This window comes from Eurosta solidaginis, chromosome 5 (genome assembly GCF_040869045.1).
Source record: "Eurosta solidaginis isolate ZX-2024a chromosome 5, ASM4086904v1, whole genome shotgun sequence".
Lineage (NCBI taxonomy): Eukaryota > Metazoa > Arthropoda > Insecta > Diptera > Tephritidae > Eurosta > Eurosta solidaginis.
In genome coordinates, this window is record NC_090323.1 from 141085020 (window position 1) to 141108469 (window position 23450).

Consider the following 23450-nt stretch of genomic DNA (forward strand, 5'->3'; position numbering starts at 1 on the left):
TTATGAGGATTTATTTGAACATGAAATCAGATAAACTTATGATTTGTGTGAAGGAGTGTGGCTCTACCCACTTATGATTAAAAGTTTTGTCTTAGTAGCAAGGTTATCAATCTCCACCAAACTTGATGGACGCATTACTTCTTTTAAGATGTTATACTCTTATAAAAATGAAATATGTACGCAAGGGGATAAGTATCAGCCTTATTGTAAACTTCATGTGAATAAATCAATCCCATGAATTTTTTATTTCCCATGAACAAAAAATTCGTATCGTTAATTTCATGTGAATCAATCCTTATATTCGAATTTCGAATATGCTATTGTGAACATCACTTATGTTTTGTTTACAAATTTTTGCAGAAGAATTGCTGTTGTTTAGTCAAACATTTTTATTTTTGCGTTAAATATTAAAATTGTAATGATTGGTGCTTACTTGCGCCTTTGTTTAATTGAAGGATATTACGCGACAAGTGTAATCCCCTTGAATTACCCAATCCAAGGTAAACACGCAAATAATTATACTCGTAAACCAAATAAATAATCGCGTTTTAACTATTTATACATAGCTTTCACCAATTGTATAGAATAAATAAGCCGGCGTTCAAATATTTGTTGGATGTATTACACAGTGGTCTACCAGTGGCACGTAAACGTTTTGCAATAGACACAGTCGTAAAGCTTTCAGCTGCTCTAAGATTTTTTGGTGAAGGAGCATACCAAAAAGGAGTAGGGAGGCAAGTGGATGTTGGCTTATCGCAGTCAAGTTTTAGCCACGTCTTGTCTGAAGTATTGCATGTTTTTGAGGAGTGCCTTTGCAATCAGTGGATAAAATGGCCTACTAAAGACGAAATGCGTGAAATTGCTTTGGATTTTCATCAACAATTTAATATCCCTGGCATTATTGGCTGCATAGGTGGCACACACGTTAGAATTATAGGCCCTAGGAATAATAAACACTTATATGATAACAGAAAGGGTTACTATAGTATGAATGTTTTGCTGGTAGATTGGTAAAATTTGTGTATGCTTTTACGCATGTTAATAATTTTATCTGCAGGTATGTGATAACAAAATGGCAATAAGATACGTCGATGCTACACACGCTGGAGCCGGAAATTTCTGAACACGTGCAGTTTGAAGAATCTGAATCGCATTCATCATACCTCAATGAGGCTAAGCGTATTAGAGCAAATATAGGCAATTGCCTTATGTAAATTTATGACAAAATGTTTTTATAATTGAATGACACTCTTCAAAGAAATGTCTGGTTTGTATTAGCTCAAAAGCGGCTTTATTGTTAATCTTGCCTTACCAATTTGAAAAAATAAAGTACATAAAATTAATTTTTTTTACAAAAACGTTCGAAACATTATAATTAATGCCTAAGCTTTTCTTTACAGCTAGTATTTTCAAATTTTGAACCTCGATTTGGCTGTTTATAAGTATGAGTTTACGGTCAACTTCAATTTTTCTGAGCCGTTCAATTTCCGAATTGTGGCGTTTTGTTTCCTTTAGTAAACTGTTTTGAATATTTTGAAAGTTTTCGAGGCCTTGGTTTAATTCCTTTAAGTGGCCTTCTATTTCAGTATAGTGATGACTCTGGATTTCCAAGCCCTTTCTGACGTTGTCATTCATATCTTTTTGTTCATCTAGTTCAATGTTTAATATCTCCGAAGGGTTAATTTTTTTGCGAGTTTGCTGGCTGGTTTTTTGTGCAGGCAAAGCACTTTCCCTTTGCGTGTCACCGGCAGTTTCGGTGCTATTTTCGTCCAAGCTATTGTCCATGCAACTAAGTTCCACTTCAGAGTCCTCACTAGAGCTGTTGTCTTTATCACTACTGTTATTTTCACGTTGCTTACCAGTTGATTTCGTTGCATTCAAACCAAAAGGCTTGCCATCTTTGACACCTTCCGCAGCTGCTACTGACGCAGTTATATCCAAAATTGAATGTTCTAATACAGAAAAAACATGTTGCTTGCAAGGTCCTCCACCGGTCTTTTTCCCATTTTTGGTATTTTCGACAGCCTTGTTTCGTACGTATCGTTTTTGATCAATCCAAACCTGCAAGCAATGGCTATATAAATTATGGCACATTCCATAGCCACATTGCATTGATAGTCACCTTCTTCCATTCGGAGATTGATTTTGATGGTGGGCCCATGCTATTGAGGGAATTGTTCAATTTCTTCCAAAAAGCCAGCACTTTATCTTTATTTTTTTTTTTGGAAGCCCTTTCCTATTTCAGGATTTTCATAGTGCTTACCAAGAACTGAGTTTTGTTTATAGACCTAATGTGATATAAAATAATTCTTAACTAAGTTTAATAAGCAGTAAACAATCCTTACATTTTATCGAGTGTTGTTCCCCACTTTCAGTTTTGCGAACGAATTCTATACATTCACGTGGAAAAAAATTTGTTGACGGTTAGGGTAATTTTTCGCAAATGGGAAATTTTTCACATGTGAAGTTCACAATGAGAACAGAACAAATGTGGGAATTTTTCCATTGGGAATTGCATTCACGCGAAGTTTACAATAAGGCTGTATATAAACATTGCTTGAAAATTCATTGTATAAATTTACTTACATATTTTTGAAAAATTCAAAAACCAAATATTTTATTAATACTTAACTAAGAAAAATTATTAAAAGTTGTTCAATATTATTGTATTTGAGCCAAATATGTACAACTTATAAATTTTTGAGCACTGCCCACTTATGATAACCAGTTTTATCTTAATAACCGCTTTACCAATTTTGTTGATTTCTGTAAAAATGTATTACTCTTCTGATAGCCAAAGCCTAAGCTTTAAAATATTATTATAATTGCTAAATGAAATAACTGTATTATTTATAATAAATAATAAACTTGTATTTATTGATTTCTTTTTTTTTTTCAATAAAATAAAAAAAAACTAAGTACTAAATAATTTTTTTGTGATAGAAAAAGGTGGATCATTTATTTAATCTTAACGTAGTCTTCGTCACTTGAAAATATATCTAACAAGGAAACCATTTCTGAGCGATAGGTGTCTGTAAGATCTTTTTGTGATCTTACATGCCTCGTTGATGATATGGCTGGATCAGAAGAGATGGCAAACATGTTGAAAGGGTCCTCGTTTTGTCTAACTCGTGAGATTTTGCAAGCGTTAGTACTTCTATATCTTTTGTAATTTATTTATATTTATTTAAATAATATCGGCCGGCCCAATTTAACTGATGGCGGCCGTGGATTTTTCCAATATTCTGAAGCTTCATCTTTTAAACGGAGGGAAACAATAGAAGCCATAAACATATTACCATCTGTAGTTGTTCCATCGTCTACATTTATTCTTTGTTTATACGCGCTTTGTCCTGATGATCCATCACAGCCACATTTATTTATCAATGCTAGGCTTTTTGGCAGTGATTTAAACTTTTCTTCAGAAAAACTTTTCAAGAGTCGCATAGACGTATGATCCATTAAGTTTTGGACCTCAACTTCAGCTGATACTTCGGTTATTTTGGCTCTTGGAGGAACTGCTTCCTTCTTGGCTTGAGTGATTTGTTTGTATCCAGGGAATAGATCGGCATTATGTTGCAATAATGACTCACGCAATATATTATATTTATCCTTCCATGACCCGAGATCTATAAACAGCGCCAAAGACTCTTCAGGAGTGTATCTCCTAGGTAGAGCATTGGGGGTGTGGGAATGCTGTTTTTGATCCTTCTCAGTTGCACTGGACTTGCTAACGCAACTGCTCCTATGATATGAGACTTGGTGTTTCTTCGTCCTTTTTATATTTAATAGCCAATGCTTCTGAAAGATGAGTCGTGGTGATAGTTCTAGTATAATCTGACAGCTTTCTTTTCCTTGTGCAGGTCGAAAATTCTTCTATGGGTTTTGTTGGTTTGCCTCTAGTTCGATTGGTTGATGTACTAGGCATTTCTTTGTCCAAAAAATTTTTACCAGCTAGCCAGCTTTCATGCTTACTTATAAACCTTGAAGTAGAACGACCGACTGCTTGCCATTTTCTTTGTATTGGAATGTAGAGGAAGCCAATTTTTTCTTTCAAGTCTTCGTCTTCTTTATTGCATGCTTCTTTTGGTAATTCTGTCATAATAGCCTCAACGAAGTCCTCTTTTGTCTTTGAAGCTTTGAACACCTCAAATAATTTGGAGTTTTCTAGAGACATATTAAAATTTGCATCGAGTATAAAAAAAAAATATGTGAGCTATATCGAGCCATAACCGCACAAAGGGCTTAACCGACATTATTTTTGTTTTTGATGGAAACCGAAAGGCCATTACCATATGCACCAGCTCCAAAAAAATCAAAGTCCTACGAAATACCGATAAGAAGTTATAGATAAGCACATTTTGGCTCAATTGCACAAAACACTTTGTTTATAATTTTTTGTGCTCGCAATGTGTAGGTTAAGCCTTTTTTTCCGAGAAAATTTTGTCATTTTAAAAGTTTTTACAATTTGGTGTGCATGTTTCGTTTTTTCGTGTTTTTAATTTAAATATTTACTTCTTGCAAACACAGTTTATTATTTTTTAGATTAAGATTTTTCTTGAAATGGATTATAATGAATATAGCCAAACTATTGTTGCAGATTTCAAATAAAGTTGCACTAGTTCCATACAGTGACACCGATTCTTCAGAGGAAATAGTTAAAGAAGATGCTTGTGTTGGGAAACGAGGTAGGAGGATCCCGAAACCACTACTCAAAAGACTTCTACGAATGTAGGAACCTTCTACTTTAGTTTATACAGGGCTTACAGAGAATTTCTCCTCAAATTATTAAGATTTGAAATCACTTTGTGAAAAAAATATAATTCCCGAAATTTTCCACAGAGAGTACCTCAACATAAAACACAACTCTTTTATCACAGATACATTACCAGTTACTGGTGTGAAATGAATAGATTGTACTTTAGATATATAGTTTTTATTTAGAAAAACTTAGTTTAGTTGTAAATTTAAAATATTTGTTAATTAGTATGCATCTTTAAATATGAATTCCGTCTTGAAATCTGAATAAAAACATTGATCTGCATCACCAACCACTGTTTTTATTGTTTTCAAATGTATATTTTTTAATATTTTAGTTTTGGCTTAACCGACAATTTCAAGTAATAATGTCTTTTTTTTTTGGAAAGCAAAACGGGCGTAGGCGACAAATGCGCCATTATTATTAAAGAAATGAAAAAAATATTCCACATTAGTACAATATTTTTAATCGGGGTTCTAAATCAGTCGACTCATCAATTATTTTATTACAAAGTGGTGTAAACATTTCTGATCCCAAAATTGTAGCACATCTCTTTAACTGTCACTTTTCTTCAGTCGGTCTAACTCACACAATTGCAGGCACATGCGAAACTTCGATGATTAACCCTATATTTTCGACCTCAGGCAGCAGTTTTTACTTTGTACCTTTTACCGGCGCTGAAATATTAAAGGCAGTTAATTCTTTAGATAACTCCAGATCTTGTGGCTCTGATGGAATTTCCAATCAGGTTTTGAAAAATGTCGCTTTAAATTTAGTCGATATTTTAGTTTATTTGTTTAACAAAAGCAAATTGAAATGTGCTGTAGTCATTCCCTTATTTAAAAAGGGTGACAAAAAAGATATAAACAATTACCGACCAATTTCTTTACTCTCTTCCATTTCGAAAACTTTTGAAAAGCTTGTTAAACGTAGAATTCTTGAATTTCTTAACAACAAAATTTTTTTCAGCCCGATGCAATTTGGTTTTCGATGTGGACGTTCCACCGAAGATGCCCTCTTGAACTTTTGTTCCTTTATATATAGCGAGTTAGACAAAAAAAAAGAACTGTGCTGGCCTATTCGTAGATATCACGAAAGCATTTGATATGGTAGATCACCAAATATTGTTAAATAAATTACATTGCGTGGGCTTTCGTGGCTTTATGTATAACTGGTTGAAATCTTACTTATCAGGAAGAGCGCAAAAAGTTAAGGTTGGCAGTTGTTTCAGTGATTCTGTTACTATTAACCTGGGAGTACCCCAAGGTTCTGTCTTAGGTCCGACATTGTTCTTAGTTTATTTGAATTCCTTATTTTCCTTGCCCTTTTTTGGGAAGGTTACCGCGTTTGCAGATGACCTTGCTATAGCCTATAGTTCAACGAACTATCTAGATTTGGTAGCAGGTGTCAACTATGATGTTCATCTGTTGAGAGTGTGGTTTGCTACACATAAAATGATTGTTAGCAGGAAACACAGATGATGTATTTCGATTTACATTCAAAAATCTCTCCCGATATTGATATTATGTTCCACGCCACTGACTGCGAACATTTTGCTCTAAACAATTTGTCGTGCTCTGGAACGTGGTATAACTCTGACTTGTAGCGACAAGTGTTTTCCAATTGAAAGAGTTAAAGTCTTCCAATATCTGGGAATTTCTGTGGACCAATCCTTAAGTTGGTCACCACATATTTCTCGCTTGAAGTCCTACATGCGATCCACAGTTCGCTATTTTTATAGTCTGAGGAAGATATGTTCAAACGCAACGCTTAGAACAATCTACTACGCGTTGGTTCACTCAAGGCTTCAATATGGCATATGCTGTTGGGGGGGGGGGGGGGGGGGGGGGGGTGCTTCTCACAATAATATCCAGCAACTTCTTATTACTCAAAAATTTTTCATAAGGAAGATATGCAACGTTAACCGTTTTCACCACAGCATGGATTTATTCAGGGAAATGAAAATTCTTCCGGTAAAACACATGTACTATTATAAAACGTTAAAAATATTTTTTATTCGCTGTGGGTATTTACACAGCCTCGTCTCTGATAATTATAACTTAAGGCAAAACTCACTGGGACTTGTTGTTGTTCCCATTTCCCGTACTACTCATTTTAATAACTTCTTTACTATCGTTTCTTGTAAATCATTCAATAAGATTCCTGCGACTATGCGTGTCATTAGGAATTTGCGAGAATTTTAAAAAAATTTTAAATCATTTTTATTAGAGCTGTCACACGACGAAATCAAAACTTTGCTGAACCCTGTCACTTAGTGAACTGAAACCAAAATTGTTATTTTTAATGCTTTATTATTTTCATTATGTAACTCATTGAACTTATGGATTATCTTTACCTTCACCCCACACATATCGTACATGTTCATTAATCTTAATTTGTGACGGCATTCAACACTAAAATTGCATACTATTTTACTGAATGCCTTAACTTTCTTTCATTTTTTAATAATTTTTTAAGTTAAGTTCCTATTGTATATATATATGTAAAAAACTTATTGAAAGAATGAATAAATCTAATCTAAAAAAAATCTAGTATACGCCAATTATATAGTCTTATATACACACCAACTTTCACGTTACTATCTAAAGTAATCGCAATATAAATACAAAAAAGCGTCTACTGAACAATATGTTTATGCCGGTTAAGCCCTTTCTGCGGTTATGGCTCGATATTTATGTTTATTTAAATAAACAGAATACTTTATTCTATAGACTCCAAAAAACGACTGATTTTGAGCGTTGTATTAAACATTGCTATATATACTCCTTCTTACCTATACCTGCTCAGGCGTGTATTTATACCCAAGGTTGCTTCACTTTATTTGATGTAACAAGTGAAATCGCAGCTCGACGCAGGTAGACCTTATGAATTCAGGTAACTGAATATTTAGCAAATACCAGCTGTAGATTTCACGGAGACCTTTTTTGTCCTTTTTTTATTTTCCATCAAAGTTCGAAAAAGGTCCTAAAAATAGGTGTTGAAAGAAAACTTAAATATTGAACGTGTAAAATACGCTTTCTCAACATGTACCTATTATTGACAGATGTCACATGTAAACACAGCCAACATTACTATGGATAAAGTTTTACCACTTCCGTTTAACTTGTAACCAAGAATACACGCTTTTTGCTAGAAGTCTCTGCCAGAGCAGTTACCACGCTAAAAGGTTATGGGCCTTTGCTACGCAAGTTGATTCTAAGCCATCCTTCGATTTATTCGGTTGAAAAAGTTCTGGCGCGTTATTTTAATTCGAAAAAAAAAAAATGATTTCGAACGTATTTTCTGTCTCCGTAGAGCGGCTTCGAGGTCGTGAGAGCCAGGCGAAATCATATTTGGTAATCAAGGGCCACTGGAAAACGGTCGAAAAAGGTTTGCCTGGGAGTGCAACAGACGCCGATCGTGATGCTAATGAAAAAGCATTGGCTGAAATCACGATGTTGGTCGAACCAAATAATTTTGGACATTTTGCCGATAAACATACAGCAAAATACGCGTGGGATGCACTCATGGAAGCCTATGAAGACAAAGGTTTGACGCGAAAGGTTGAACTCTTAAAACAGTTGGTACAACTCAAGCTGTCGGATTGTGAATCTATGCAAGAGTATGTAAATTCAATGATTATGACTGCTTTTAAGGTTAGAAACGCAGGTCTGAAAATCGATGACGAGCTGACTACATCGCTTATGCTAGCTGGCCTGCCTAATGAGTTTCAAGCACTAGTACTTGCCGTTGAAAACTCAAAGAAAACGCTGACTGTAGACGCTGTGAAAAATCTGCTTCTGCAAGATGCCAAATTTGATGCAAAGCAAGGTGTTGAAAATGCCTTGTACACCAAATCGAAAACATTTGCAAAAATTCGCTGTCATTCGTGTAAACAATTAGGACACATAAGCCGAAACTGCCGTAAGAAAACAGCAAGGGACGAAAAATCAAAACAAAACACTCAAAAAAGTCAAGTTTTATTTGCTTCATCGCTTTATGCGAATATTCGCAATAACGAAGACTGGTATGTAGACTCCGGATGTTCTCAACATATGGTGAAAAGTAAATAATTGATGACAAATCAGAAAAGTGTAAAAAACAAGAGTGTTGTTGTAGCGAATAATAGCAAAATTGCTGTTGAATGCACAGGCGATGTGCAGATTTCTTTACCTGTTAAAAATCAGAATACGAAGGCAACCATAAAGAATGCTGAATATGTACCTAGCCTGTGTGCAAATTTGTTATCAGTGAGCCAGTTGACAGACAACGGGAATAAGGTTAGGTTTAAAGGTAATGGATGTGAAATATTCGACGAAAATAAACAGTTGATTGCAAGTGCAGGTAGATCTGACAACTTTTATAAAAAAAACAAATTTCATGTTTTGCTTCAACCTAGAATTAAATATCCTTTCGTTATAATACAAGAAAGCAGTAGCAGGCCGTTTTATTTACAGACAAAACAATTGTTTTTGTTTTTATCGGCCTATTGATAAATTATTCAAGGTTCGACTCGAGCTCAAGGCCAGAACAATAATTTTTTTCTAATTATTGTTAATTTTTAAAATTTTCTAAATTTGAAAAATTGTATTTTGTTTTTGGAATCGAACCTTGAATTACAGACAAAACAATTTTTAATACAACAAAAAAGAACAAAAACCACAAATTTTTCTAAGTGTTAAAAATTAATAAACTGTGCGGCTCTACCTCCTAAAATATCATTTTCTGTTTAATAAAAGTTTTATATGTTCGTAATCCCTGGAAAATTCTCTATTAAATACATGTATTAGGTTTATCGAACGCTTTCATGGAATTTTAGATTTTTGCCAGGCTTTTCGGGCAGAGGCGCTATAGTGCGACGGTTCGAACACAGCTCTAATAATATCCATCTTTTCGATGTTCAGGCTACGCGCATTAAAATGAACAACATTAAACCCTTTATGGCGTTTGCATAATATGTTCAGCATAGCAAGGCTATTGTCTTCAATGCTATTCCGATATCTATTGTTTCCAAACACTAAAAGGAGAGGAAGTAGGGGCTTTGAAGGTTATGAAAGTGCATTTTTAAGTACTGATAAATTCGTCGGATCGCTCGAGCGAAAGCAGTAGGGGGAGGTGGTCGAATGCCAATGTTATCATCGACTGCCAGTTGACGCAGTTAACAAGTCCTGCGCTCACGATGTAAATGTCTTCCGAACTATGACAGCTTCTTTTGGTCGCTTCTCAAGGCAGCGGGTTCTATGTACCGGAGTGACTCGGGATTTTTCCCGACCAAGGGCTGTCATTTCAGTGTAACCCCATTTAATTTGTTGCGTCCCTCCCACAAATTGTTGTCCTCCCAGCAGGTCCTTGCAGCGGGACTTCGCCATACTCTCCTGCTCCGGGAAGGTATCGAACCCAATCCGGGTCCTACATCCCAGCTCATACGGCCACTACTACTCATAACTACAATCTCCATAGTAGAGTCGGGAGCAATGCCGAGCATCGGCCCCTTCCCCCTTCTTCTCCCCTCTTTTCCGGCAGCAATTGTGTAGGTCAGGGAAACAGACTCTTAGTCCCTACCTCCCTTTGCACCGTTTGCCAGTACAGAATATATACGTTTGCGACATCCGCCCAATGCAACTCCTGCCATAGACGGTGCCACTTTCCTAGATGTTCTGGTCTCCGCGACGGCAACCCCCCGACGGGTTTCATTGCGCCATGTTGCCAGGCCGCATACCCAAAACACCGGGTATCCCAATGCTTACCCAAGGACGTCTAGTCCCAGGGCCACAACAGCAGTCGCGTCCTGGCCTTCCACAACCCAGGCGTAGTCACCCGTCACTTATCCCCAGAGTGACGACGTCTCCCCCTATGCACTTCAGAATTCTGCAGTTAAACTGTAATGGGTTAACTGGGAAAATCACGGCGATAGTCGACTTCATGAAGCGGCACAACATCCGCATTGCTGCGATTCAAGAGACTAAACTCACAGCAAGATCTGCATTGCAGACCTGTTCTGGGTATAATGTCCACAGAAAAGATCGCGAGGGCGGAAATGGAGGCGGCCTCACGTTTATCATACACCGCACTGTGCAATATCATATATTTGATCCCGACATCGACCGCAGGGACAGTATCTTAGAACGTCAAGGATTATCTGTCCGGTCGGGCGATGCGAACCTAGAAATCATCAACATCTACATCCCTCCGCCACCTGTTGCCCCAGTGGATACCGCCCTAATATCAGCGCCGTACTCACTGGAGACAATCACATTATCTTAGGCGATTTCCATGCCCATCACGATCTATGGCATTCAAACTTGCGGGTGGACAGTAGGGGTGAGATGTTGGCGCATCAAATAGAAGAAACGACGTTCTGCACAATAAACGGAGACGCCCCACACGTATGGTAGGAAGCTGTCACAGTTCGCCGGATATTTCAATCGTGAGCGCAGAACTCGTAAACTGCGTCAACTGGCAGCCGATGGTAACATTGACATCCGACCACCTGCCTATACTTATTTCGCTCGAAGGTTCCGCCGACTTCATCGTCACAGAAGAACGCTCTTTCATTAACTTTAAAAAAGGAAAGTGGGACGAATACAAATCCTTTACAGACAACCGCTTTGCTGCCCTCCCTATCCCAACTGATGCCCGCCAAGGGGAGCGTGCTTTCCGCAAGGTCATTGAATCCGCCTCGGCTCGTTTCATTCCCGCCGGTAGAATTCCCGAAATTCGGCCCCAATTCCCGGCAGAGGCCGCAAGTTTAGCGAGAGAACGTGACCTTATAAGACAGCTCGATCCCGGCGACCCTCAAATAAGGGATATAAACCAGCGCATCAGATTGCTTGTGGATGAACACAAGCGGGCAAAATGGGAGGAGCACCTAAGCGGTTGTAACCTCTCTGCCGGTGTAGGTAAACTCTGGTCCACCTATCGAATCCGTCTAGGCACAATGACAAAGTTTCCATCGCCTTTGGCGATAAAGTGCTGTTGGATGCGAAAAAATGCGCGAGCGCTTTCTGCCGACAATATATAATGCATTCTACGGTCGACAAAGATATACGGAGGGCCAACAGACACGCACATAAACATAAGTTCAGCGCTTCACCAATTACCAACACCGCCAAAGAGGTTGAGGATGCCATCGGTCATGCTAAACCATCCAAAGCAGTGGGCCCAGACGGCATAGCCATGCCGATGCTTAAAAGCCTAGGGAAAGAGGGTTTCAAATATTTAGCACATGTCTTCAACCTGTCTCTTTCCACCTTTGCCATACCCGAAAAATGGAAAATGGCCAAGGTGGTCCCGCTACTAAAGCCTGGGAAACCAGCTAACATAGGAGAGTCATATCGCCCGATATCTCTCCCATCGCCAGTAGCCAAGACGCTTGAAGCCATTTGCTCCCCTTATTCAAAGCAAATTTGCAGCTAGCCTGCCATCAACATGGCTTCAGAAAACTCCATAGCACCACCATCGCGCTAAATGCCATCAGCACCCAGATAAATTGCGGTTTAAATCAAAACCCCCACCATAGAACAGTACTCGTAGCGCTAGACCTATTAAAAGCTTTTGATACGGTCAACCATGGCACGTTACTGCAAGATCTGGAAGGGTCTACCCTTCCCCCATGTCTTAAAAGGTGGACCGCAAATTATCTGGGTGGTCGGCAGACATCGGTGCAATTTGGAAATGAAACATCAAAACCAAGAAGAATTAAACAGCGGGTGCCACATGGCCTGAAGGTTTAATGTGGCCACATAAATCGTTCCCGAGATGGTCGGGCTAGCACCTTAATGGTGATATGGTACCGGAGCGTACCGGATTTGTATCCGGCAAAGGACCATCACATCGATGACACTCCCCAAAGCCTTCGGGGAGCAACCTTATCGCTACAACAACAACAACCGACTGACGACAACCAACCCAATAGAATTTCTGCCTAACTTTCTATCCTGAGGTACTTGTGAAAATGTTTAATTCACTCTACCAATTCTAACAGCTCTCTCCGTGTAACGCAATAGTTCCTCTCTAGTTTTCCAATTGATCGGCTGTAATATGCAACTACCTTCTCCTGTCCATCGACCAGTTGTGACAAAACGCCTCCTATAGCATATCCGCTCGCATCTGTATCTAGAATAAACGTTGCTTCTGGAATTGGATATGCCAACATTGGGGCAGTGCACAAACGCTCTTTCAATCTTTGGAAAGCCATTTCTTCCTCCTTTTTCCATTCAAAAACTTTATTTTTTCTCGTTCAGGCTATGGGCTCAATTCATGCAGGTTCTGTGGTCTTAGCCAATCCTTTACAGCTGCTATCTTTTCATTCGCAGTGCAGATGTCCTCTGTCGTTACCTTGTGACCCAAATAATTTACTTCCCTTTTAAACAGCGAACACTTTTTGGGACTTAGTTTCAGACCAGCGCCAGCTATTCTATGGAAAACTTCCTCCAAGCTTTTAAGATGTTCATCAAAGTTCTTTCTCAATACGATGATATCGTCCAGGTGCACCAAGCATGTTTTCCAATGTAGTCCTTTCAATACCTGGTCCATGTGTATCTCAAAAGTAACTGGTGCATTACAAAGTCCAAAAGGCATCACTGTAAATTGCCAAAGACCATCTCCGACATTGAAGGCTGTTTTCTCTTTGTCTTCCTCCTTCATCTCCACTTGCCAGTATCCGCTGTGGAAAATCATTTCGTACCAGATAGCATGTCCAGAGTATCATCAATTCTTGGCAGTGGGTAGCTATCCTTTTTCGTAACGTCGTTCAACTTGCGGTAGTCCACGCAAAACTTCATTTTTCCATCCTTCTTCTTCACAGCTCCATGAACTAGCTGATGGTCCGATGACGCCGCTGTCGCTCATTTCTTGTATGATTTGACTCACAACTTCCCGCTTCGCCAGTGGAACACTATGAGAGTTTGACGGATCGGCCTCGCATCTCCTTTGTCAATTTGAAGTTTTATAACATTGGTGCGGCCTGCTTTGAAACCATCCAGCGGCGCCCGTTTTCCAAACAGGAAGAAAAAATATACTTCGAAAATTTAACTCTTAACTCCGGCGCAGTCGTTTACTCAGGTAACAATTTTAAATACTCCGAACAAAGGTAAAGAAATATGTGAGAAATGTAATATACCGAAACATTTCAAAAGAGCTACGTCCTCAAACTTTTTTTCTCAAATTCGATCACAAGTACAACAATTTCGGAATACGTGATCTGGGCTCATTTGTTTATGGTACGTGGGTCTGTCGCCCTCTCTCGCTCATTGGGTGTTTGTAGCGATTGCTAAGCCTATCCTATACAATGGTATCCTTGTTTGGTAGACAGCTACACAAAAAGGAACCTACCTCAAAAAATTATAGGGGATGTACAGCCTATCAATGCTAAGCATTACGGGCTCCTGAAAAGAACCCAGACAGCTGCATTGTATGCTATTCTGCACATTCCACCAGTAGACCTGATGGCAAAGAGCATAGAGCTAACAATTGCAGATAGGCGAAGTGCGTCGTGGCAGCGTGACTGCATACCTTACACCCATTGTAGTATAGCGTCATCAATTACCGGACGAACAAAACCCTCAAATCCCTTGCTGGCAGTACTTGGGGGAAAGACAAAGAAACTCTCATTACCACATACAAAGCAATTGGCCAGCCGATTGCATGCTACGCGTCACCCATATGGTCGCCAAGCCTAAAAATTAGCCACTGGAAGAAGCTACAGGCCTGCCAAAATACTGCTCTCAGAATCGCCACGGGCTGTCTTCTTATGTCCCCAGAACACCGTCTACATAATGAGGCGAGAATACTCCCCATCAGGGAGAGAAATGAGATGCTAACCAAACAGTTCCTGTTGAATACCCAGAAACCTGGGCATCCCAACAGACATCTGATTGATAAGCCAACTCCGCCTATGGGCTTAAGGAGTCATCTCCGTAAGCATTTTGAGGAAATACGGCACCTGAGAACTCAGCCGTATGAAGCAAAAAAACACAAGCAGGTCCTCAGGGAACTCCACAAACAGGCGACGGCCTTTATGCCAGGAATTGCCCGGTGAATCCAATACTCAAAGAACAGTATCCAAAACTTGCGGAAAAGGAACGCATACTCCCCAGGGAAACGCGAGTCACTCTAGCTCAACTTCGTTCTGGATACTGTAACAGGAACTCTTACCTATCCAGAATCAACCCCGACATACAAAATGTATGCCCCGCTTGCAATGTGTTCCCACATGACACCAACCATCTCTTTAATTGTAATGTGGAACCAACGCCTCTAACACCCCTCTCATTATGTCCCACCCCTGTTGAAACTGCAAGTTTCCTTGGACTCCCGTTAGAGGACATTGATGACAATTTGTGATCGGTCGCACCTATTAGGTGGGGCGAAGCACTGCTACAACAACAACAACAACAGGACGTACAGACTCCCCGATTCCGTATCTGCGCTTCGAAGGGCATCTTAGAGACACAATAGAGGTGGATGGTTATAGCAAGTGTATGCAAATGACGGCCGTGACGATACACGTGTATACAGATGGTTCCAAAGTACTGGAAGGAGTAGGATCTGCGGTATACTGTGCTGATCTGGAAATAAACAGATCCTACAAGCTGCCATAGCACTGTAGCGTTTTTCAGGTGCTAGCAGTACCGTTAACCAAAGCAGTAGAAACACTGGAAGAAAAAAGCTTAAAATGCAGCCGCGTCAACTTTTATATTGACTGCCAAGCAGCAATTAAAGCAATAATCTCGACTAATTGCAAAGGGAGCAGCGGGGCATTCATATGGCTGAGTGGATAAAGGCATCCTAGTAACCATCGCCGTTTGCATACTTTGTAATTTTTCTCTAATATCAACATGTAATAGATATTTTACGTTTTCATAGATATAATTTAATCTACCATTCGCCATTTTGGGTAAACTTTAATTCAATATCTTATTTTCTTTTCTTACATGTTTCCTTCAACATTGAAAAAGTTTCTGGACTTTCGACCTTAACGCAGCCAAAATACAAGATATAGCAATAATCAAAAAACTGAGCGCCTTACGTCACCAAAATGTCAGATAGTGGTGTGATGCATATAAAACAGGAATTCGATATAAGCACTTCCTGCTGTAGTCCAAGCACCTCAACATCACTTGGTGTGAAACGTTCCAATTCATATTCAAATGGCACAAGTGGAAGTGGAAGCAGCACCAGTAGTGTTAGTGCCGTTAGCGGTGGAGCTGGTGCAGGTGCTGCAAATACATCAACAAGTGGCAATAAATCCTCACCCTCTGTATCGCCAGATCGACAACTTTGTAGTTCAACAACGACATTATCTGCAGATTTGCATAGTGTTACATTGACTAGCTGTGAATCGACTACACCGACAACATTGAAAGTGAGCGAATGTATTGGCGGCAAAAGCAACAATAACTCACTTGCTAATAGCAGCACATCAAGTAGCGGTGGCGGTGGAGCGATTAGTGGATCAATGCGTGAAGAATTGCGACGGCTTTGTTTGGTGTGTGGTGATGTTGCATCCGGCTTCCATTATGGTGTAGCAAGTTGTGAGGCATGTAAAGCATTTTTTAAACGTACGATACAAGGAAACATTGAGTATACATGTCCTGCGAACAATGAATGTGAGATAAATAAACGTCGACGGAAAGCATGTCAAGCGTGTCGTTTTCAGAAATGTTTACTAATGGGAATGTTGAAGGTAAGTGAAATCCGGCTTATATATTCAGTAGGGTAGTCAGAGATACAGATTTGGCCAGTTCAGAGAAAGTTTTAACAAAACGTGTTTCTAAAATTTGTGTGTTGTTTTCGCGGGGCGTGAACCTAGGATCCTAGGTGTGGTAGGCGGAGCACGCTATCACCACACCACGACGTCCGCTTATTCAGGTTGTTGTTGTTGTTATTGTTATTGTAGCAATGGTTCGTCCCATCCAATAGGTGCGACCGATCACAAATAGTCATCAATATCCTCTAACGGGAGTTGCTGTGTCAGCAGGGGTGGACCATAATGAGAGGGGTGTTAGAGGCGATGGTTCCACATTACAATTGTCATGTGGCGACACATTGCAAGCAGGACATACATTATCTATGTCGGAGTTGATTCTGGATAAGTAAGAGTTTAACCTGTTAAGTTGAGCTAGAGTGACACGCGTTTCCCTAGGGAGTGTGCGTCCTCTTCTGCAAGCTTAGGGTACTGTTCTTTGAGTACAGGATTCACTGGGCAATTCCTGTTTTTCAGTACAAGTTCAACTCAGTTTGTCAGTTAAACTACGCATAAACTTGTTTTGCAGTTTTGCAGTCTACTTCAGCTGAAGTTTAAGCTGAGATTAAGCGGCCGATCTGGCAGGGTTAAAGTCTAGTTAACCTTTCAGTTATTTGCGGTTTTTGTTGTTGTAGCAGTGCTTCGCCCCACCTAACAGCCGCGACCGATCACAAATTGTCATCAATATCCTCTAACGGGAGTCCAAGGAAATTTGCTGTTTCACAGGTGCGGAGCATAATGAAAGGGGTGTTAGAGGCGTTGGTTCCACATTACAATTAAAGAGATGGTTGGTGTCATGTGGGGACACATTGCAAGCATACATTTTGTATGTCGGGGTTGATTCTGGATAGGTAAGAGTTTAACCTGTTACAGTATCCAGAACGAAGTTGAGCAAGAGTGACACGCGTTTCCCTGGGGAGTATGCGTTCCTCTTCCACAAGTTTTGGGTACTTTTCTTTGAGTACTGGATTCACAGGGCAATTCCTGACATAAAGGTCCGACGCCTGTTTGTGGAGTTCACCAAGGACCTGCTCGTGTTTTTTTGCTTCATACGGCTGGGTTCTCAAGTGCCGTATTTCCTCAAAATGCTCTCGGAGATGACTCCTTAAGCCCCTAGGCGGTGTTGGCTCATCAATCAGATGTCTGTTTGGATGCCCAGGTTTCTGGGTATTCAACAGGAACTGTTTGGTTAGCATCTCATTTCTCTCCCTGATGGGGAGTATTCTCGCCTCATTATGTAGATGTTGTAGGTGTTCTGGGGACATAAGAAGACAGCCCGTGGCGATTCTGAGAGCAGTATTTTGGCAGGCCTGTAGCTTCTTCCAGTGGCTAATTTTTAGGCTTGGCGACCATATGGGTGAAGCGTAGCACCAATTGCTTTGTATGTAGTAATGAGCGTTTCTTTATCTTTTCCCCAGGTACTGCCAGCAAGGGATTTGAGGATTTTATTACGGCTCTGGATTTTCGGAACAATTTCGGCTGCGTGCTCACCAAAATGTAGATCCTGATCAAACGTCACACCCAAGATTTTGTGGTGTAGGACAGTCGGTAGCGTAGTGCCATCGACGTGGATGTTCAAAATGGTCGACATTTGGGACGTCCAGGTTGTAAATAAGGTCGCGGAAGATTTAGTCGGTGATAATGCCAGGTTTCGCGAGGCGAAACAACTGGAGAGATCAGGGAGGTAGCCGTGGCCATTATTGGGCCTGTGGCCATTATTGTGCCTGTGGCCATTATTGTGCAGTCATCGGCGTATGAAACAATAGTGACTCCTTCTGGTGGTGAAGGTAGCTTAGATATGTAGAAATTAAACAAAAGTGGGGATAGGACACCACCCTGTGGCGCCCCTTGTTAAATTCTTCTTGGTTTTGATGTTTCGTTTCTAAATTGCACCGATGCCTGCTGACCACCCAGATAATTTGCGGTCCACCTTTTAAGACATGGGGGAAGGGTAGACCCTTCCAGGTCTAGCAGTAACGTGCCATGGTTGACCGTATCAAAAGCTTTTGATAGGTCTACCACTACGAGTACTGTTCTATGGTGGGGGTTTTGATTTAAACCGCAATTTGTCTGGTGCTGATGGCATTTAGCGCGGTGGTGGTGCTATGGAGTTTTCTGAAGCCATGCTGATGACAGGCTAGCTGCAAATTTGCTTGGAAGTGGGGGAGCAAAATGGCTTCAAGCGTCTTTGCTACTGGCGTTAGGAGAGATATCGGACGATACGGCTGTTGTTGTTGTTGTTGTAGCAGTGCTTCGCCCCACCTAACAGACGCGACCGATCACAAACTGTCATCAATATCCTCTAACGGGAGTGCAAGGAAACTTGCTGTTTCAACAGGGGTGGACCATAGGGAAAGGGGTGTTAGAGGCGTTGGTTCCACATTACAATTAAAGAGATGGTTGGTGTCATGTGGGGACACATTGCAAGCGGGGCATACATTTTGTATGTCGGGGTTGATTCTGGATAGGTAAGAGTTTAACCTGTTACAGTATCCAGAACGAAGTTGAGCCAGAGTGACACGCGTTTCCCTGGGGAGTATGCGTTCCTCTTCCGCAAGTTTTGGATACTTTACTTTGAGTACTGGGTTCACCGGGCAATTCCCGGCATAAAGGTCCGACGCCTGTTTGTGGAGTTCACCAAGGACCTGCTTGTGTTTTTTCGCTTCATACGGCTGTGTTCTCAGATGCCGTATTTCCTCAAAATGCTTACGGAGATGACTCCTTAAGCCCCTTGGCGGTGCTGGCTCGTCAATCAGATGTCTGTTGGGATGCCCAGGTTTCTGGGTATTCAACAGGAACTGTTTGGTCAGCATCTCGTTTTTTTCCCTGATGGGGACGATACGGCTCTCCCATGTTAGCTGGTTTTCCAGGCTTTAGTAGCGGGACCACCTTGGCCATTTTGCATTTTTCAGGTATGACAAAGGTGGAAAGAGAAAGGTTGAAGACATGTGCTAAGTATTTGAAACCCTCTTTTCCTAGGCTTTTAAGCATCGGCATGGCTATGCCGTCTGGGCCCACTGCTTTGGATGGTTTAGCGTGACCAATGGCATCTTCAACCTCTCTGGCGGTGATGGTAATTGGTGACGCGCTGAATTTATGTTTATGTGCGTGTCTGTTGGCTCTCCGTCTATCTTTGTCGACCGTAGAATGCATGACAGATTGACGGCAGAAAGCGCTCGCGCATTTTTTCGAATCCGACAGCACTTTATCGCCGAAGGCGATGGAAACTTTGTCATTTTGCTTAGACGGATTCGATAGGGACTTTACGGTGAACCAAAGTTTACCCACACCGGCAGAGAGGTTACAACCTCTTAGGTGCTCCTCCCATATCGCCCGCTTGTGTTCATCCACAAGCAATCTGATGCGTTGGTTTATATCCCTTATTTGGGGTCGCCTGGGTCGAGCTGTCTTATAAGGTCACGTTCTCTCGCTAAATTTTGGCCCTCCACCGGGAAGTGGGGCCGGATTTCGGGAATTCTCCCGGCGGGAATGAAACGTGCCGAGGCGGATTCAATGTCTTTGCGGAAAGCACGCTCCCCTTGGCGACCATCAGTCGGGATAGGGAGGGCAGCAAAGAGGTTGTCTGTAAAAGATTTGTAATCGTCCCGCTTTCCTTTTTTAAAGTTTATGAAAGTGCGGTTTTCTGTAACGATGAAGTCGGCGGTACGCTCGAACGAAATAAGTATAGACAGGTGGTCGGATGCCAATATTACCATCGGCTGCCAGTTGACGCAGTTTACGAGTTCTGCGCTCACGATTGAGATATCCGGCGAACTGTGACAGCTTTCTATCATACGTGTGGGGGCGTCTCCGTTTATTGTGCAGAACGTCGTTTCTTCTATTTGATCCGCCAACATCTCACTCCTACTGTCCGCCCGCAAGTTTGAATGCCATAGATCGTGATGGGCATTAAAGTCGCCTAAGATAATGCGATTGTTGCCAGTGAGTAAGGCGCTAATATTAAGGCGGTATCCACTGGGGCAACAGGTGGCAGGAGGGATGTAGATGTTGATGATTTCTAGGTTTGCGTCACCTGACCGGACAGATAGGCCTTGACGTTCTAAGACATTGTCCCTGCGGCCGATGCCAGGATCAAATATATGATATTGCACAGAGTGGTGTATGAGGAACGCGAGGCGGCCTCCATTTCCGCTCATGCGATCTTTTCTGTGGAAATTATACTCAGAACAGGTCTGCAATGCAGATCTTGCTGTGAGTTTAGTCTCATGAATCGCAGCAATGCGGATGTTGTGCCGCTTCATGAAATCGACTATCTCCGTGATCTTCCCAGTTAGTCCATTACAGTTTAACTGCAGAATTCTGAAGTGCATAGGGGGAGACGTCGCCACTCTGGGAGTAAGTGACGGGTGACTACGCCTGGGTTGAGGAAGGTCATGACGCAACTGCTGTTGTGGCCCTGGTACTGGGCGTCCTTAGGCAAGCATTGGGGTACCCGGTAGATTGGGGTTTGCGACCTGGCAACATGGCGCAATGAAACCCGTCGGGGGTTGCCGTCGCGGAGACCAGAACATCTAGGAAAGTGGCACCGCCCAAGGCAGGAGCTGCATTGGGCGGATGTCGCAAACATATATATTCTGTGCTGGCAAACGGGGTTAGGGACTAAGAGTCTGTTTCCCTGACCTACACGATTGCTGCCGGAAAAGAGGGGGGGGGGGGGGGAGAAGACGGGGGCAGGGGCTGATGCTCAGCATTGCTACCGACTCTGCTACGAAGATAGTAGTTATGAGTGGTAGCAGCTGTTTGAGTTGTTGGCGCCGCGGGGCGCGAGCAGCAGCGGGTACTAGTTGTGGCTTGCTGACAGCTGGGTTGCTGGAAGGGAGTTGGGGGGGGGGGGGGGGGTGGCGCTAAGGCGTAGACTACGGGACGCCCTTGGACGTGAACAGCAAGGAGCCACAAAAGATTTATAAAAGTTACGTGGCCGTCGGGTTTTGGGATCAAGCCCAGAACAACCTGTCCGATGCAACCATCCCTTACACGAGACACACTGAACAGAGTATAACGGTCCTAAAAAGATTCTTTTCCGGCAGATGCAGCAAAACCATTTCTCAGGACCGGGATCAGAAGACAGACCCGGATTGGATTCGATACCTTCCCGGAGCAAGAGAATATGGATCAGTCCCATTGCAAGGAGCTGCTGGGAGGATGACAATTTGTGGGAGGGACGCAACAAATTAAATGGGGTTACACTGAAATGACAGTCCTTGGTCGGGAAAAATCGCGAGTCGCTCCGGTACATAGAACCGACTGCCTTGGGAAGCGAGTTATTTGCGGTCGTTTGCAATGGCGTCGAATACACCCAACAAGTGTTTGGGCTTCAGTACCATTAGGGCTCATGTTGATAATTAGCCCACTTCTAAAATCTCAAAAGATGTTTCGAAACAGTGGCTCAACTAGAGAATCATAGCGTTCTCAACATAAAAAGGAATTTTTTTATAAAGCAAAAAGTGTTAATACTTAAATTGGAAAAAATTTAGCTTTCTACTGCACAGCCACTTAAATAAATTATTTAAGTCTTCTTGTATTTTCATGACAGCGCAATCTACATTTTTGTCACTAATCCTAACTAATGCGTCATCCGCAAAAAACTTATTTTACAATTTCTCAAGCAAGTTTTTATATCATTGATGTAAATTATAAACAATATCGGAGCAAGTACTGAGCCTTGTGGCAGCCCAATGTTAACATCAACAACCAATGAAACTGCGTCTCCAGTTACCGTCCTAAGCTTAAGCTTAAACTAAGTTTGCTTAAAATCTAGTCAAATTTAAACTCCAGTTAAACTACTGAGCAGTTTTTCAGTCACAGTTTAAGGCCGGCCTTGGGGTAGGCTTTTTTGTGCGGCAACATTGGTTTTTTATTATCTAGATAATTTGTAGGTACGACAACAGCTGGATTTTGCTTACGCAACAAACATTTAAAAGATATTTCTCCATCGAAATGCATATCTAATTCCGGAGGTGATATCCAACATCATTATCTAGTTATTATAAAACCAGATAGTTCTCAGTTGATATCCAACTACATTCTCCAATCACTATCCAACCTTTGAAACATTTTGTAAAATTTATAGTTCTCGAGTTGATCTCCAACGTCATTAGAATTTTGAAATTAGTATCCAACTTTTGGGAGATTTTGAGAAATGTACATTTCTCAAATGAATATTCAACACGTTTCTCCAGTTGATATCCAATATTGGATATCGAGTTGAGGTGAAGTTGAAAAAAAATCTCCAAGGTGGTGCCACCAAAGCCAACAGCTATTTATTGGGAGAAATAAGCACCTGATTGATAGCAGTTTTGAAGCGTAATTTATCAAAAATTAATCATATATATTGTAACGAATTTACTGCAAATCCTCTTATTTGCAACCTTCTGCTAAGTTCGAATCACTAAACTGTTGAATAAATAACTCTAATATTTAATAATGCAAAATGGCCTTAATTAAAGTACTTCACAATAACACTCCAACTATATTCAAAATAATACTGCTATTCTCGCTAGATAGCGTCTTAATCGAAACTGATTGTAGCGCCTCTACCGGTGTCGCCTTTTATACTGTTCGGTTTACTCGTTGATATTTCCAGGCGGTTCTGTTCTAGAATCTACTAGTTGGTTATCTGCTATAAGTTTCTCAGCTATAACTACAGATGCACAATTCACAGTTCATGCGCGTGTGTTTGTGAGCGACACTTCCACAATTATATTGCATATCTCAGATAAGATATCTGCATGTGTCTGTGCGCTGCTCCTCCGCTGCGTGTTCGTACATATGTGTAGACACAATGATTGAATTATTTATGTAGACACATAATGATTGATTTATGGATGTGCATACAAGTCACTCCCAGCATCGGCTTAGAGATGGCAGTACCCCTTGGTGTTGCTAATATTCGTAACAATATATACACTATAGTATTGGAATTTT

The 23450-nt window shown here is 41.2% G+C and overlaps 1 protein-coding gene across 1 annotated transcript in view; it reads left to right on the forward strand.

Moving 5' to 3' along the window:
* The window catches only part of ERR (estrogen-related receptor), a 65500-nt gene that overhangs the window by 17866 nt on the left and 24184 nt on the right, over positions 1 to 23450 (forward strand). The window contains exon 3 of the mRNA XM_067787380.1: positions 15718 to 16445. Within this exon, the coding sequence (XP_067643481.1) occupies positions 15798 to 16445 (648 nt within the window). The 5' untranslated portion in view covers positions 15718 to 15797. The remainder of the gene's footprint in view (positions 1 to 15717; positions 16446 to 23450) is intronic.